Below are 16,715 nucleotides of genomic sequence, written 5' to 3'. Positions count from 1 at the left end.
CTGACACATATAGTGGGCATTGGTACATCACCTCAGTAATATACCTCAGTTATAGATAAGAACTACTGATGGTAGGAAATTCCCTTCCATTTTTTAAAAACTGAGATACTTAGCAACTTGTCACACATGCAGGAAGCTGGAATGCAAATTCTAACTGCCCTCAGGCAAGTTTCATTAGGCTTTCCAAAATCTTTTACAATTTGCTGTGTAAATAATTTCACATGTAACTTGACTATATCTCCTGTTCAAAAGTGACAAGTTTCATGTATACTTCAAACATATGGGGTGGGGAGTTCTTCAAAGATACATAGTTAAGGCAAAAAACACCTAAACCATTATCTTAGTTTTTACTAGAAGCTCTGATTATTGTATCATATTAAAATTTAAAAATAACTTTGAAAATCTGTTACTTTTATTACATATATCATTCACTTCTCTCAGGCTGGACAGGGAGAGGAAACGAGCAGGAGTCACACCTGCTGCCACCCTCATCAGTTTAAAACTAAAAGGGATCAGCCAAAATTTTGCAGAAAGTTAAAATTTAAACCCAAATAAAGCAAGCAAGCAATCAAACAAACAAACTAAACAATAAAAACAACCCAAAAATCCAAACCAAAAATAAACAAATAAAACCATCTGCACCTTACTTGCAATTAAATTTTAAACCTTCTTTAGACTGCTCCAATTTATAATAATTTTGAAAATCTCATTTTCTTTTCTTTCCCACTTCTTTTACTTTTGCAATCAGCTGGTTCCCAGAGGTGAACTCAACCTTTCCATATACAATTTTCCATATCAACTGTTATAACAGTTCCAATGCTGGGTGAGAAGTAGGCTCCTCATTCCCATGAAGAATAAGAGCAGAAAGCCAAAAGTCAAAATCCTGTCTTCCATCCAGTCTTTCTCTGTCAGCCCTTCTAAACTGTGTGTATAGATCATACACTGCCAGGGTTAAAGCATGAGGATAATCCCATGATATTTGTACTAGAAATGGGGTGTCCGAAGTCAAGATACAACAGATTTTTAGCAGCTGTCTCTATCCTAGTAATTACAGGTAGAGGGTGGTATGCATAACAGACTAAATTTGTGACCACCCTCCCAAGTAAAGGTGGCTTCCAAAGATTGTGCCTTTCTTTTTTACTTCATTCTTATTCCCTAGCCTCTGTAAGAGTCATCTGGAGACAAATTTTTGTGGGCTGTATGTGAAAGGCATGAGGGGCTTGGTTTAAATAACATCAGAGCAATTAATGTGTTAGAGAAGTTGTTCTTGATTTTTTCCTCTATATTCCTTTCCTATAATCCCTAAAGTATAAGAAATAATTAACTGAAATCCAATTAATGTTGATTCAGAACACCTGTTTCCAAAATCCTTTGAATAACTTTTTCCTTTTTTTCTTTTTCTTTCTTTTCCCTCTTTGTTTTAAGATGAAATACATATCCCTATTCAGTTGCTCTTAGGATCCCAGAGATTTGCATTTTCTAGATGAAGATAACCTGTTGTAAGAGAGATGTGAAGATTTAGAAGATTTAGAAGACCAAAAGAGGTTGATATGTGTATTACATCAGCAGTAACTTTAATTCTTCCAAACTTTATTCCTTCAAAAAAAAAAACAAGTTCAACAATGCCTTTCCCCACACCTCCACTTTTGTTTTGCTTTAGACCTTTGCCACAGTGATGGAGCAATGGAATGATTTCTGGCTGAACACTCTTGCCACAGCTACCCTGTCAGGATTGGTGCTAAAGGCATCTGTATGACAAAACACCCACTACCCCTAAAAAAGGATTTTCCTCTGCTGTTCCCTGCAGGGAATCTTTCCTCCCTGTTAGCCAGCTGTCCTGACCAAGCGTTCTGCAAGTCCACTTGAGGACATGGTGCTCCTTCTTTCCTTTCAACTACTCCCATGCAAAATAAAACAGGACCTGGGCTGAAGAACTACTGATCTCTAAAGCACATAACTACTCACCAGCACCATGGAGAGGTTTAAGAGGATTTTTATTTATATATTGATTAGGCATGTGTAAAAATCCCCACCCTGACAGTTTAGACACAGTGAAGACAATGATTTAGTAAGACACTTATTACCATAGACCTGTTTTGAGACTAGACTTAGTAATTAACTCTAAGCTGTGATTGTAAAAGTATAATCTATTAAATACATTCTCAAATCAAAATATTTTTACAATTTAGGCATGGTGCCACAATCCTCTGATGTTCAACTGAATGAAAGAACCCATTCTCCTGGTATTTGGAAATCTTTTTGCAATATAGCTGTGTATTCAAGATCCAATTTTCAGAGAGCAGAGGAACATAAGTGAGGACTTCTAACCCCTCTTCTTCCTTAAAAGTATTAGATCTCTTAGCTGAAAAATTAGACATCAGCAAATATTACTCAATCTTAATTTCTTATGTACTAAGCAATTTCTTATGAATCATGTAATGCATTCAAGGGATCAACTTGTGTGGATACTGATTAACTGTATCAGAGGGGCTGTCTCATTATATATCTTGAACCATTTTCATTAGAGAAAATCTGCAAACAAACCTTAAGTGTTTAGATTATTTTGCACCATGGTGTATGTCTAGCCACAGATACAGAAGATGCCTACTATTTTTAACAGGATTATGGAAAACATGAAAGGATACTTCCTTAAATATTGACAGTTGAAAGAAAAAGAAAAGATTTTTTAAATACAGAATTTGAAAGAACTGGCAGGAAAAAACCTTTTGCCCCTTAGGAGAGCAGCTGCATATTAAACATCTATATTTTTTGAAGCACCTTTAAAAAATTACCCTTAGCATTAGCATTAGTGTTTTATGAGAAGTCCATGAAATTCAGAAACAGTTATAAAAGAAGGAAAGAATGAATAAGAAATAAATAGCATTATGAATGGCTAAGTTACAAATCAGTCTTGAATTATACAAGCTGTTATAAAGATCAGCCGGGGTGGGGGGGGGGAGTGGGGGGGGAAGGCAGGGGGAGGGTTATATATTTCAAAGAATATCAATTCATTTCATGAAAAACTCTTGTCTCTTTACAAAGCTTTTTAGCATCCCCAATGGTACCTTAGGGTTACTATGAATTGAATTAATATATTGTATGCAGTGGATAAAGGTTTCCTACAGTACATATTTACAGCTATTATCTCTCTTACTCTTCTGTCTTTGTCTCTTTCTCACTACATGATTGGTACACAGATTTTAGGGTGCTCTTCCTGCTAATGTTAAAAATGTATATGCTGCTGTCAATACTGGAGGGAGATCCTGGAAAGATTTATGACAACACCTTCCATGCCTTTATCTCCACACATGAGCAAGGCTCCATGCATTTAAAATACAGACTTCAGAGACCACAAAAAGGCCACCACATCCATCTGTGAACTGCACACGCATGAATGACAGATCCAGGCTGAACATGTTGAAAAGGGTCTCCACACTGATGTGCATCTGTTTGAAAGCTACCACACCAAGGCACATTTCCAGGTGTAGGACAAGAGGCACATCATAGGTCTTTACAAGACTATGTCTGGATGACAGACTTCAATTAGAGCAACTAAAAGCGCCCTCTCATGAGAGCTGCACATGCTGACACTCCATGGAATGACACAAAGAAGGGAATAGCCCAATGCTAAAAATATTTGAAAAAAATCTCCCAAAGAATAAGGGTTCTGTCATTTAACAAAATTAAGCATTACTCAAGTGGGGGATGTTTGAGACTTAAAATCTATATAACCAAGACTTAGGTACAGAATTTTTGATTAAAAAAATCTTTAAACTGGTTTTCTTTCCCTGTTTCCCACAGGATTCGAGCTCTTCCAAGCGAAAAGAAGCAAAAGATCTACCTGGGTATGCTGGTTTGATTCCCTGAGTAAAGTGTATTTTGACTTAGAAAAATAAAGTTATTATGGGAAAAGGGCAATTTATTTTTCTTTTATTAGAGATGGAAGAATTTAAGACACACACCTCTGTCTCACATAAATAAAGCTTAATGTACAAGACTCTGAAGAAAAACCTTTTTGTTTTACAAGTCCTAACCAAACTCCCATTTCCATGGCTGGGTGGTACAATAGGTTAGAACCTTCCACCTTTGGAGTGCCTGTAGATACATATGCATATCCTTAAAACTGAAGGAAAAGGTAATTTCCAGCTGCAACTTACTGCATGCATAAGACATGGCAACAGAGAGGCAGGCAAATAGGGGATCTCTTCTCATCTCTGCAGAGTTACCTTTGGAATTCTGCTGTTCTCAGAGAATTTTCATACCTACTGTCTTTTCAGAAAGGCTTTAATGCTCTAGAACATGGAGAAAAAGGAAAGGGGAAGGGGAAGGGGAAGGGGAAGGGGAAGGGGAAGGGGAAGGGGAAGGGGAAGGGGAAGGGGAAGGGGAAGGGGAAGGGGAAGGGAAGGGAAGGGAAGGGAAGGGAAGGGAAGGGAAGGGAAGGGAAGGGAAGGGAAGGGAAGGGAAGGGAAGGGAAGGGAAGGGAAGGGAAGGGAAGGGAAGGGAAGGGAAGGGAAGGTGTCATGTTTGCATGAAATATTCAAGGTTCACTAGCCAATGAGTGAGCTAAAACTGAAATATTTTATGAAAGCTTTCTAACAATGAAACACTTCAGGCAGCACAAGATACGTCTAATAATCAGGGTGCCAATAGATTAGGGAGTTAATTAGAGAAGGAGATCCTCTTGGGAAGAGCTTGGATAATCAGGATTCTATTATTTTAATATTGACAATGAAGGAGGGAAAGTTAATAGTAACACAGTTACTTTTATTTAATCCTCTTCTTAAATGTTACTATTTTAGTGCCTGCTATCCAAGCAAAAAATTCTGTATGAATTCAGTCCAATTCAGCACCTGCAGGTGCAAACCCCAAATAAATTACTGGGGAAGGGGCAGATGCTGACAGGATTGCAGTCTAGACTCCTCACTCTAAATCCATTTAGTGCTATTAACCATGACTGGGTGTAATAGCTTTGTGTACATTAGCACCAGGATAATTTTCCCTATTTTTCTAAATATCAAATGTGTGTGTTCATACACACTATATAAAGAAAACATCAAAGAGGACAAAACAAAACAACTAGCAAGCCTCTTGGCAATATAATCTATATTTTCAATTGTTGACTAAGGAAAAAAAAGTAGAAAGGGTTTCTTAAAATAAAGCAATATTATTCATGGACTAAATGGTGCCACCAGACTAAGTATTTCCTTTTAATACAAACAGATTTTACAGACAAAGAGTACATGATTTAAAAAAAAACTTTAAGAAATGTACACTTCCACTGCATGCAAGCAGTAATAGAAACCCAACAGAATCAAAAGATAATCTCGTTGAAGTGAATATGTTTGCTGTGTAACAACCCATATTTTATTAAGTTGCCCAACACTTTTGAACCCTGATAAGGAAATGGACCTATTCTGAAGGCAACATAGATATTTGCTGCAGAGATTATTCCTGTTATATACATCTACCCTTGTTTAAATGCAATGTAGAAAGGCAATATGTAAACACAGGGAGGAAACAGAGGCAATACTGAAAGTGATATTGAACTAGAGAGCCCTCCTTTGTGAAAGGAAATAAAGAACAAGATTATCTGGAAAGAAGAGAAAATAGCACCAAAATGTAGTCAGAGCCAGGAGGTGCAAGGGAGGGATAGTCAGAGAACAAAGTGGGTGTGTGGTGGCTGCGAGAGTCAGGTTGCACTCAGAGGAGGAAAAGAGATCTGAGGGTAAAAAGCCAATTAATGGATTAAAGGGTAAGTATCCAAGTTCTGAAACAGAGGGGTGATAATATAGGCAGCTAGGGAGAGGATTAGAATAAAGAAGTGATAACAGTATTCAGCTGAGAGAGAAGGCTGTCAAGAACTGAATAGGAAAAGAAGGTAAGACAATGAAAACAAAAAGCTGTCATTTAATCAAGGACTGTGATGGTAAGAGCCCAGACACCAACAGAAAAAAAAAAAAAAAGAAAAAAAAAAGAAAAAGAAACACCCAACACTGTTTGGTTTCAGCTCGAAGTGTCCTGAAATCATTGTTAGAGTACAGAGACAGATGGAAGACTTGGCCATGACTGTATAAAATCAAGTGGGTAACAATGAATTTGTAGCAATTACCAGATACAGATCCTCAGTGCTGTTTCTCTGAACTATTTGCCACTAGACAGTTGCTTGTCCCATGTGTATACAGTTAAGGATTTGCAACAAAAATACACTATGCATTTATAGAGCTGGATAAGGAAAGGTGGGTTATGCAACTCACGTGTGGGGTTTCGCAGTACCAAAGGATAAAGCACTACTTTTATAAGAATTAATTTCCCAGATATGTATTTTCTTTCTGTGCAGCCTTAGCTTCCACAGCATCTCTAACACTATCTCAAATATACTTTGAACTTAGCCCTTTTTGATTAAAATGTTCTAGCAGATTTCTAGAGAGGCATAGATGGAGACTGATTTCTTTGGGATTTTTATTTTCAGTCCTCTTTTTCTTTCAATCCTCTTTTTCAGTCCTCTCTTTCAGTCCTCTTACTGTTTACATTTCACTGACCTGGTAGTATCTTGTTTACTTCTTCTGTGTAATTTATTAATGTTGCGCTGAATTCTATATATTATATGTGCTAAATCTATAGTGATATTTTAGAGATAAATGATAGCTGTCATGTCCTGTTCCTTCCAATAGAACATTTATGAGGACTTCAGAGTTGTAGAAATTTAGCAATACTCTCAAGTGACAGCAGGAGGATTTTAATACAATCTGAATGAGACAAAAAACATAGGTCTTTTTGCCAGACACAAATTTAGGCAATTATAGCAGTATGAGAGAATTTTAACTGAATCCTTTTGATAAAGGAAAAAAAATTAATAAACAGAAGTTCTCCCCTTGGCTTTGAAATTTTCTTCCCCTTATAATGCTTTCATTAGCCTTAAAATCCATCTTTTCATATATCCCATACTTTTCTCAGTGAATGGAGAAAAATTTGTCTTAGAAATATTCATATAACCAATCACAGAATGATTAAAAATGGTGAATTACCATCATGGCTTTATTTTGCCTAAAGTTACTGACATCTATCTTTTACTGATGTCACTGACCCAGGGTAAAAATGAAGCCATAATTTCTCAGGATTACAGCATAGTAACCCAAAGACCACAACTATATTGCTGTGCTTAACAAGTCCAGTTATTGTCTATTAGAATTTATGAAAACTGAATTGTTTTCTTCCCCATTCATATTTCTTTCATTTCATATCAGTAATGTCTGACCAGTCTTTACTGTCACTCAAAATATTAACTGGTAGACATCATCATGGATCATTGTCCATTCTGAATGTCTTCCAGACACAGAATACTTCTCACCACATTTCAAGGGTTTTTTCCTGCCTGTTGATCCTACCACAGTACTCAGGAAATACTCTGAATTGGGCAGGATTGCCTATTCCTCAGTTTGGAACCACAAGTGAGACTGGATTTTGAATGCTAGCATGCTTTCAATTGTGTTTTTGCTAAAGGAGTGAATTTGATGCATAAATTTCCATATTGAAAATTTTAAGACACACACTCACCCATCCATCACACATACCCTTCACTAACTAGAAGCTATCACAGGAATGGATGAGAGAAATTTTTGAGACACCAAGGTTGATTCTCTGCCTGGATTCTTGCAGCATGTAGTCCTAGTAGTGAGGAGCAAATATCCATTGCACCTCCCCACCCCTGGTCTCTCCCTCACCTTGGAGAAGTTACAAGATTCTGAACAATTTCTACATAATCTACTTTATTTCTTCAAGTGAGGACTTACTGCTTTTATCTTTCTTAAGAATTCTGCTCAGGTGTAACCTTGTCAAGTGACTGCTAAAGTTCTGGGCTTAATATCAGCCAAAATTCAGGCATGGAAAAGTCTATCATAGGAAAAACTTTGCTAAATTAATATGTCTAGGTACAACATTTTTATGAGTTTCACCTAAATCCTAGAGTAGGTGGTAAAATATTTTTCCCAGTCTGACAAAATATTTGCTTCCCAATTTGGAATTTGATGTGTGGTTTTCTGGAAAATTTCATGCTAAAGAGAATGTAAGAACAGCTTAGTTAAAATTTTCTCTAGAATAAAATGTGTTAACAATAATAGAATGGGGTGATTTTCTATTTCATATTCAGAATAATTTGTAAGAAACTTCATTTAAATACAGAGATTAATCAGAGATTTAATCAGAGATTATTTTCTCCTTTGATGTAGAAACAGTTTCCTCAGTCTCAGAGAGATCTGAAAAATCTAAAATTATTTAAAAAGTTAACTGAAACATAGGGAAAACTGTTAAATTGTTATTGTTTGCTATATCTGTGCTAAATGTGATTATAAAGAAACATTGAAATTATTTTTACATATTATGCTTTTGTAAAGGACACAAATAAATACACACTTTCCTAAAAATAGTATTTTGATAATATACAGGGGGACAGTGGGAAGCAGTAGTACAATTATTTCTTGGCAATAGGACACATCTCTTGGCAATATCATTTTTCAAAAATAAAAAGTTAAAATCACAATTGTTAAAATTTTATATATTGGAAGCTTCTGCCAAAAAAAAAAAGCCCAAAAAAAACCAAAAAAGGAAATCAGTAATGATTGAAATGCCATGTTTGGGAACATTCCAAGTGTGACTCAGCTGAAGTGAGTTCATCTGCAGTTGAGAGTTTGCAGAGTATTTGCAGTGACTCTGTGATATGAATTATTAAATAATAATGATTTATCAAAACTGAAGTTATTAACTCATGTGCCAAGGATTACCCCACCAAACTTAGGCCTGTGAATCGTATTTAATGTAAGATGTTTTTCAGGGTTGCCATACAGTCAACAGCAATTTTCCAAAGCAATATTATCCAGGCTTAAGCTAATGAGTTGAACAGTCCTCTCTCAACTATTATTTTACCCTAAATTTCAAAATTTTTAGGGCATAAAACTACAGAATCTGAGTCCCTTTCAACCATTTACAGAAAATTGCCATGCATCATCTAATGCTAATATTAAAAATGAAAACTATCCACATTCCTGATGCTTGATCGCTGATAGATGGCTTACAGGTGTATTATGAAGGCAAAATGCCATAGAACATTCCAGGAGATTACGAAAAGCATCTGGAACTGATAAATCTGGAACTGAGTTTGTGCTGGAAAATCACTCTTTAGAAGGCCACTGAGAAATCACATATGACCAAGTTTATACAAATTCACTATAGCAGGCTGTTGTCTTCATGGAGCCTTAATTCCTTAAAGACTGAAATCACGTGCCACAGACATCTATTTTCTGTCCACTGCCTGAAAGGTATCTGGATTGACCAGACTTCTAACTTTGACATTACAGTGAAGTCTATGGAGCTGGGATCCCCACTTCCCCAGTATACTTACATTGCAATATAACCATCTAAGAGGCCTGAAAGTTCCTGGGTCATAGCTGGGGTTGCCTCCCCCTCCACCTCCCCCCTTGTTTAAGGTAACCTCTATATTACACAAGAAGCAGAAGAGATTTTGAAAATTGAATATAAAATAAAAAACACCCTGCTCCCAAGGGTAGCTAGAGTAGTCTGAAATCAACAGCTACTATGGTTAAGAAATCTGATTTTTCAGGAGAGAAAAGAAAAAGAGTAGTTCTCTTATCCAGACAAGAGAAGGAACTGGCAGAGTGCCACAGCAAATTACTGGATAAGCTGAAGAAGATGGGAATTAGAAGGAAAGGTGTACAGGGGAAAGAGAACTAATTATACAAGACAGAAACATGTTATAGTTACAGATTTATCCCTTGTCTGGAACTGCTAAAATTTTTCATGGCTCTTTCTTGAGGCCCTCTTGGTTTAATCAGAAAAGAAATCAGAACTGCTTGATGAAATATGCAGATGAAAATGTTGAAGGTATTTTTCAATACAAAGAATTATAATACCATGCGAGAAAAAAAAGATTAGAAGATCTCTGGGACTGGAATAATGGAAATGAGTGACATTTAACTGTATAGAGTACAAGGTCAATCACTAACAGTGCAGTAAAAATTTTTGCATTAAATTTGGAGCTCATCAGATGGAAAGAGCATAGAAAAAAAATTTTCATCTTTTGAACAATTAATTTATTAATGAGGAGCATTACAACATGGCTAAGAAAACAAAGGAAAAAAAAAGTAAAAAAAAAAACTAACCACAAAAACCCAAACCAAACAACTCCAAAAACAAAAATAAAACACTACCCTGATATCCAAAAGGCGCAGGTGTGCTAACTGGACTGTGTTCTCTGACAGGGCATTTGTTTCTTGATATGTTTATTAAAGCAAGAGGGAACTATTAACAGAGCTGCTGAGAAGACCTATTATCTTGACCAGAATAGTATGGATCTTTTAAGAGAAAACTAAAAGACTGACTTTTTAAAGTAGCAGAATGGAGTCTGAAGGGCAATAACTGGCCTTATTTAGAAAGGAATTCACCTGTGAAGAGAAAGCAGCACCTAAGATGAAGGTACAAGAGCAAAGGAAAATACTATGGCCACGAGTAAGGTCAAATTGGAAGCTGGGGAAAAAAATCTCATGTAGAATAAAGTTCTGTCAGCAATTTCTCAATAAAATCAGCCTTTCCAAAAGGATTCAATATCCTCGTTGTTCCTAAGAGCAGAAGTATCAATTATGATTCCAGAAGTCCCTTTGATTAGGAGAAGCCTTCTGAAAGCAGAGTAAGGCTGAGCTCTAATAGCCTACTGCTTGTGCAGATAATGTTTATACAAGTTATTTAACAATAAGAGGTACTTTGAGGCATATGTAGTCTGCATGCATGTGGCTGAAAGTACATACACCTAATTTTTAAGTGCCCAGCATTATCCTGTAAGTGAACGTTTTCCCCCTCTGTGCAGGAGGAATAAAGGAATGGGGTGTCTCTGTTTCTTTCAGTAAAAATACTAGCAGGACTCGAAGTGGGCAAGGGGAGTAGGTTTAGCTATATTTGGGGGCAGTATATCCCAAAGAATATCCAATTGTTGTGAAGCACAATTGATTACATATAACAACATTAGGGGAACCAAATGAGAACTTGCCTCAAAGGCTGTTCAGATAATCCTTGCAAACTTGACCAAACCAGAGGAGGTGGTTCTGACAACCCCAGGCCCTAATACAAGATTTTTTCTCATAAGACTCTTCCAGAGTAAAGATCCAGATTGGCTTTGGAAAGTAGCATTTCTCAAGGTATTCTTCACCATTTTATCTCCCCCTGGCAGCTTGCAAAAACAATACTGAATGACCTAATATTGCAGAAAAACATTTCAAGAATGTGCTCCTGGATTTCCCAATCATTATCTAATTGGCTGAAATGGCTTAAACCATCCATTGGAGTGGATCTTCTAGCAGATAAAACTTTGGTAAGTTAATTTAGTGCCAGTCAAATAATTTCTGGAGACTCACTGTCTCATGATGCCATTCATCATAGGCAAAAAGTAAATTAAGACATTTAGCTTTGATGAGGCCCAGAAGAGCTTCTATTCTTTTGCTTTTGCTGTTTTTCTAGCATTCATAAAACACTTTTCCTTCCAAAACATGGAGAGGTCTATCTGACCCTCAAAATCAAAAGCAAAGCCATCCCCTGCTGCAGCAGATACTTATGACAGAGTATTGCATTTCCCCTGGTTAAGATGGTGAAAAGTCAGCAATTACAAAGCCTCAGGGCACAGAGTATCCAGAATCCTGACAGCGTCTCATTTGCTTTGCTAAATAATTCCCACATATGGATAGAGAGGACAGTCAGTAAAGACAGAGTCAGAGATTTTTGGCACACCTTCAGAGGTACTTATTAGAGTTGCACAATTTCCTTTGCACAATGACTGTACTTTCTGTCTGGGCATTTAAGAGTCAGAGCAGGAACAGAACCTGACAAGCCCAAAAGAATCCTGAAGTCTTGCTTCAAAATTTGGAGGGACCTGCTGAGTTTTATTCTGCTAAGAGCAACTGAAGATGTCAAATGATGTGTCTTTAGGAGACTGGCTGCTTTGTGACCTGGACATATATGAATAAGCATCCTGCCTGAAGTGCCAGATCACAATATGAAGGAGGAAGAACAGCAGTCTGAGCTACTCATCTTGTTACCAATCAAAGGAAAATTGCAATTTGTATGAGCTCTGATACATCATTTGCCAGCAGCTAGTAAGTTGCCTAAGTAGCTGAAGGAATAAATTTCAACTGAAAAAAAAGAGGAAAACTGCTTAATAGGACACTGGGAGAGAGGTGAAATGTAGACTTACACATCTTAACAGAAATAATAAAGGTGTGGGCAAAGATGTCAGAGTAAGTTCCCACCACCAGCTAACTGTGAGTGAAGGCACTGATAAAATTGGTGGCAAGTCAAATGAAATATCTGAGCTTCATGCAACATAAGCAGTTCCTAACAGGAAGCATGGGATATTCTATGCAACACAAAAAAATCTGTATTTTGAAAATTCAAAGCAACTAAACATTTATTTGGTGAAGTAAAGAGGCCCAGGCTTTTTTTTTTTTTTTTTTTTTTGTACTTTGCCTTCTCATCACAGAAAGAAATTCAAGAGCAGGTTTCATGAGACTCTCTGTACTTCCCATCCCCTTGAGGATGGAAGTTCAAAGAATGCAAAGAATAGTACGACATCAGAAAAACAGTTTTCACAAGGCTGTGCACAGGGGCTTGATCTCTTAACATAGTCACTGAGCTGTAAGACACCCTTTTTCTGGCTGGAAGAAAAGGCTGGGTTGGACACCACCCAGATGCTCAAAGCTACTCAGATCTGAGATAGATCTCACAGATTTACCTCTTCTGCCTCTCTTAATAGAAATCAGATCCCCAAGCATCTTCTGAGAGGCTTATCTCTGAACAATAAAGACTTGTAGTATGACCATTTGATAAAGGTATGTATAACTTGCTACCATTTATTAAGCAGTTTAAGAAATCCACCAAGGAAATCATGAACAGAATAAAAAGTTTAAAAAATAGTAACAAAAGAGTCATAGACAAAAGAAGATTTAAAGCAATCCAGAAAAATATTTACACAATAAATACAAGACTTAGAAAGAGTAGGACATGGTTTAAACCCAAGGTGCATTTACCATGTAGCCTTATTTTACCATGTGTTCTGTCCATTGCAAGGGCATGGACACAGATGCACCAGACGGGTAATTCCATAGCAAATGGGCTCATTTACACCCACCACAGGAAAATTCATATGGAAAATCACCCACAGAAAAGGCAATCATTTAAATGTCAATGCAATCATATGTACAGTTATATAAAAAGCAATTTTTTTTTTTTTAACTTGTAAATATAGTTAACAAATCCTACACTGGATGGTAGTAGTGTTAAGACAAAAGTGGTATCATTCCTATCACCTACGGGAGTGATATGTGAGTTGATAAAGCACCTTATACTCAGCAGGAGACAATTTCTACTATTTCAGAGACTGACTTAAGAAATCAGAAAGAATACATGCTGTTCAAATAAAGAAGGAATCCTTTAGGTTCCCTCATTTGGAAGGAGAGAACAACCAATGACTAGTACAAGTTAGAGGGAGATGTTAAAGATGAGACAGATGTCAATACACAAGAAAAAGCAAGAAAGGTTTTTCTGTAATTATGGATAGTATTTTATGCTGTTAAATTAAACTGAATATGTTCGAGGCAAAACAAAATCGAACCAAATAACTGAAATCTGAATAAAACCAAAAAAGTTATAGTTTTCACTACCAGTATCTCTTCTCAAAACTAAACAGACACCAAACTGATCTTCAAAGTCACTCTTGGTTCGCAGAACTAGAGGTGTTGATGCTCTTTGCAGATACAAAATATTTTATTCTTTTTTAATACCTGTGGTGGAAGTTGCAGTTAGTGAACTTTACAGTCTGTTAATGTAAAAGAAAAGCATTGAAGGAATTTCAGGATTTGTGTCTCAATAAATTCCAATTAGTTTAAAACCTTCCACATATTCTGGAAAATGCAACTGTATCACTATCTTTTACCTTGTGTCAAAATAATTTTCCATAATTACTACTTCAGAAGCCTTGGGTCAAATTTTCCTTTCACTTACACCAGTGAAATGAGACTTGAGCTCAGTTTCTTTGCTGTCTCCAAGACAAGAATTTCGCTCCCGGTCTTTTCATTAAGTGCTGTGTTTAAAATAAAAGACAGCATGTCAGATCATATAAACGTAGCTATGTCTGACAGTGCTGTAGTCATTACACAAAATCAGAATCTAGCTTACTATCACAGAGATTTTGAATTTTTAGTAATATGATCAGAAAGGAATAAATTCACTTCCACCATTACTTCTATTATCACTAACAGAATACAGGCTTTCTACTGTAACTTTAAATAGTCTTTTTGCTACATATGATATATTAGTTCTCTTAAATGTCCCTGAAAATGTCACAGGATAATGCAGGAGCTGAGAGTCATATGCAAAATTTAGTGCTCTTATTGCCTTATTTCTTTTAAATGGAAAGAAAATAATATTTGAATGCAATATGAAATTTATTTATAAAATTATATATATATATATATATATATATATATATATATACATACCCACATGCTATTGGCACATGTACTTGTGGACACACATTTCAACAAGAACTTTGCCCTCAGTTAGAATTTAGTCTTTTTAGTACTAAAATACACTGTTTTATCTGTACCATCATATACATTTCTACATGTAAGTTCTCTGCATACATTGGGATGGACCTATGTGAAATTCATGCATAAGGAACTCAAATACTTTGTTTCCATTTGATCTTTCATGCTTTCATAACCATATACATATATTAGATACAAAAATGCTTTATTTCTTCTTTAGAAAATCCCCCTAATTCCATTGTCATTCTCCATTGTTGTGACAAAATCTCCTTATCCTATTCAGCCACAGCTCAAAACTGCATGCACATATTCATACAGATACAGAAACACAGTTAGACACAAGATGACTTTGGAAATCAGTGCATAAGGCAATCTCAAGGCAAGCACAGCCAAGCATGTTGTCTATGAAGTTCACAGTGATGACACTGAAGAAGCTTCAGGAGTTACACTGGAGTATCCAGCGTCTTCTCAACATCCCTGTCCTCAAGTTCCCAGCCCAGCCTTTTTCTTCCTGGTGCCATTATTTGCTACCAGCTCCTTGTCTTTGCACTGTCCTGCTGCTCATGGCTTTAGCCTGTGTAGAGGTTGGCTTCTGTGGACTGGCTCTCACTGACCATTGCCTCCAGAAGTAAGAGTGAGCTGTAATCATCTCAACAGAGATGTTCAGGTTGAGTCTCTCTTCTCTACTTAGCCAACTGTTTTCATAAAACTTGTAGGAACCTCAAACTTTTGAGGTTTCCAGATTTTCATCAGAATGTCCAGTGGCTGGACAAACTATTTACCAGCAGGCTAATGGAAAGCGTCCTTAGGAAAAAAGCTAAAACCAGCAATACCCACATATTCCAGGAACTGTATGCATTTCAGGTAGTAATGTTATTCCCCTTTATACTCCTCCTACCCTTCCCTTTGCCAATGGAGAGTTAATGAGGTAAAATTAGTGCTGCAGCAGCCTGACAAAGAAAAGCACTTAATTACAGCTACAGATCACAGCTGATCTTTTGCAACTACAAGTCATCATCTTGTTGCCTAGTTCTGTATTTTCCCTTCCCCTATTTTTGCTCTTTCCTCCAGATCCTCAGAAGTGCATTATCTCTCTTCTGGTATAAAACTCCCCATACAACTGAAGACCCTGTAGGAACCACCTCATATTTGTCAGCTGTGTGACAGTGCAAACAAAAGAGCAGCTGTCTATCTCAGGTACTCACCATTCATAACAGTGCCATTTCCCAGGAGGTCGTTAAACACAAAATATTTAGGTTAACACTCTACTGAGAATAAAAGGAAAATCCACTCAGGCTAGTCCTCAGTAGAATGAATAGTTGTTTAGCACTTGATACACCAAGTATCTGTACTGAGAAAGACAGTGCATATGTATAGTATAGAAAAGTACAACATAACACCTTTACTCTGCATCATGAAAATGCAGGCACTTACTCTCATTTTTCTGTATGCCCAGCTGTGTGAAAGGGTAGAAAGAAGTGGAATGGGTGAGAAGTGTCCTTTCCTTATTTTAACTTTAATCATGTATAAAGGCAAAAAGAGTATCTGTAAAATCTGCAGGTTTAGCAACAGTCAGGACTAAAGCATGTTCAGCTTTGCAGAGCATTGAAAATTATGCTCTGTAAGGTTCACACATTACCACTGACCTTAGTTTAAAGATAATAAAAGGTTAGGGAGGAGGCAGTGATGAGGGGCTTTTCCTTCCTAGCTAGGAAACAAAGCAAAAACCAAACACGATGGTTGCAAAAAACCTGTATTCCACAACAAGTCCTTAAGACTCCCATGTGCTACATCAGCAGCAGTACATCCTCGATTTTTATTGTAATCTTGTGGCTTTTTATTTGTAACTTATATGAAAAGAATCACATTGATTGGGGCAGATTTAACTCAGTAAAACCTATTCTACTGAGATTGTCTGTGCTAGGTGATTTTATCAAGTTCTCTTTTGGTTTCATTTTCTTCCTCATCCCTATCCCCAGGGGAGATTGCAGCCCAGCTTGCAAAGCAAATTGCCCTAAATTGAGTTCTTTCTCTGCCATATACAGGCCTGCCTTTGGCTCCTGAGCTTGAAAACTTTATGCATTCTTATTTTTCTCCATCTTCCTTAACACCCTC

At 36.8% G+C, this 16,715-nt stretch overlaps 1 protein-coding gene across 24 annotated transcripts in view; it reads right to left on the bottom strand.

Annotated features, from left to right (window-relative positions):
* LOC144246068 (uncharacterized) overlaps positions 1-16,715 on the bottom strand; it is a 198,336-nt gene that overhangs the window by 66,510 nt on the left and 115,111 nt on the right. For 4 of the 24 annotated variants that reach the window (XR_014953688.1, XM_085574902.1, XM_085574900.1 and 1 more), the window contains exon 4: positions 13,988-14,134. The exons of 19 other annotated variants lie outside the window; for them this stretch is intronic. Coding sequence is in view for 4 of the 5 variants with exons in the window: in XM_085574902.1 (XP_085431028.1) it covers positions 14,052-14,134 (83 nt within the window). In the remaining variant the exon portion in view is untranslated. The remainder of the gene's footprint in view (positions 1-13,987; positions 14,135-16,715) is intronic. One more of the 24 variants, XM_085574901.1, reaches the window with a different exon arrangement.

This window comes from Lonchura striata, chromosome 3, assembly GCF_050655825.1.
Source record: "Lonchura striata isolate lonStrDom1 chromosome 3, ASM5065582v1, whole genome shotgun sequence".
NCBI classification, from domain to species: domain Eukaryota; kingdom Metazoa; phylum Chordata; class Aves; order Passeriformes; family Estrildidae; genus Lonchura; species Lonchura striata.
The sequence above is the reverse complement of the archived record's forward strand: the minus strand, read 5'-3'. Positions and strand labels throughout refer to the sequence as shown.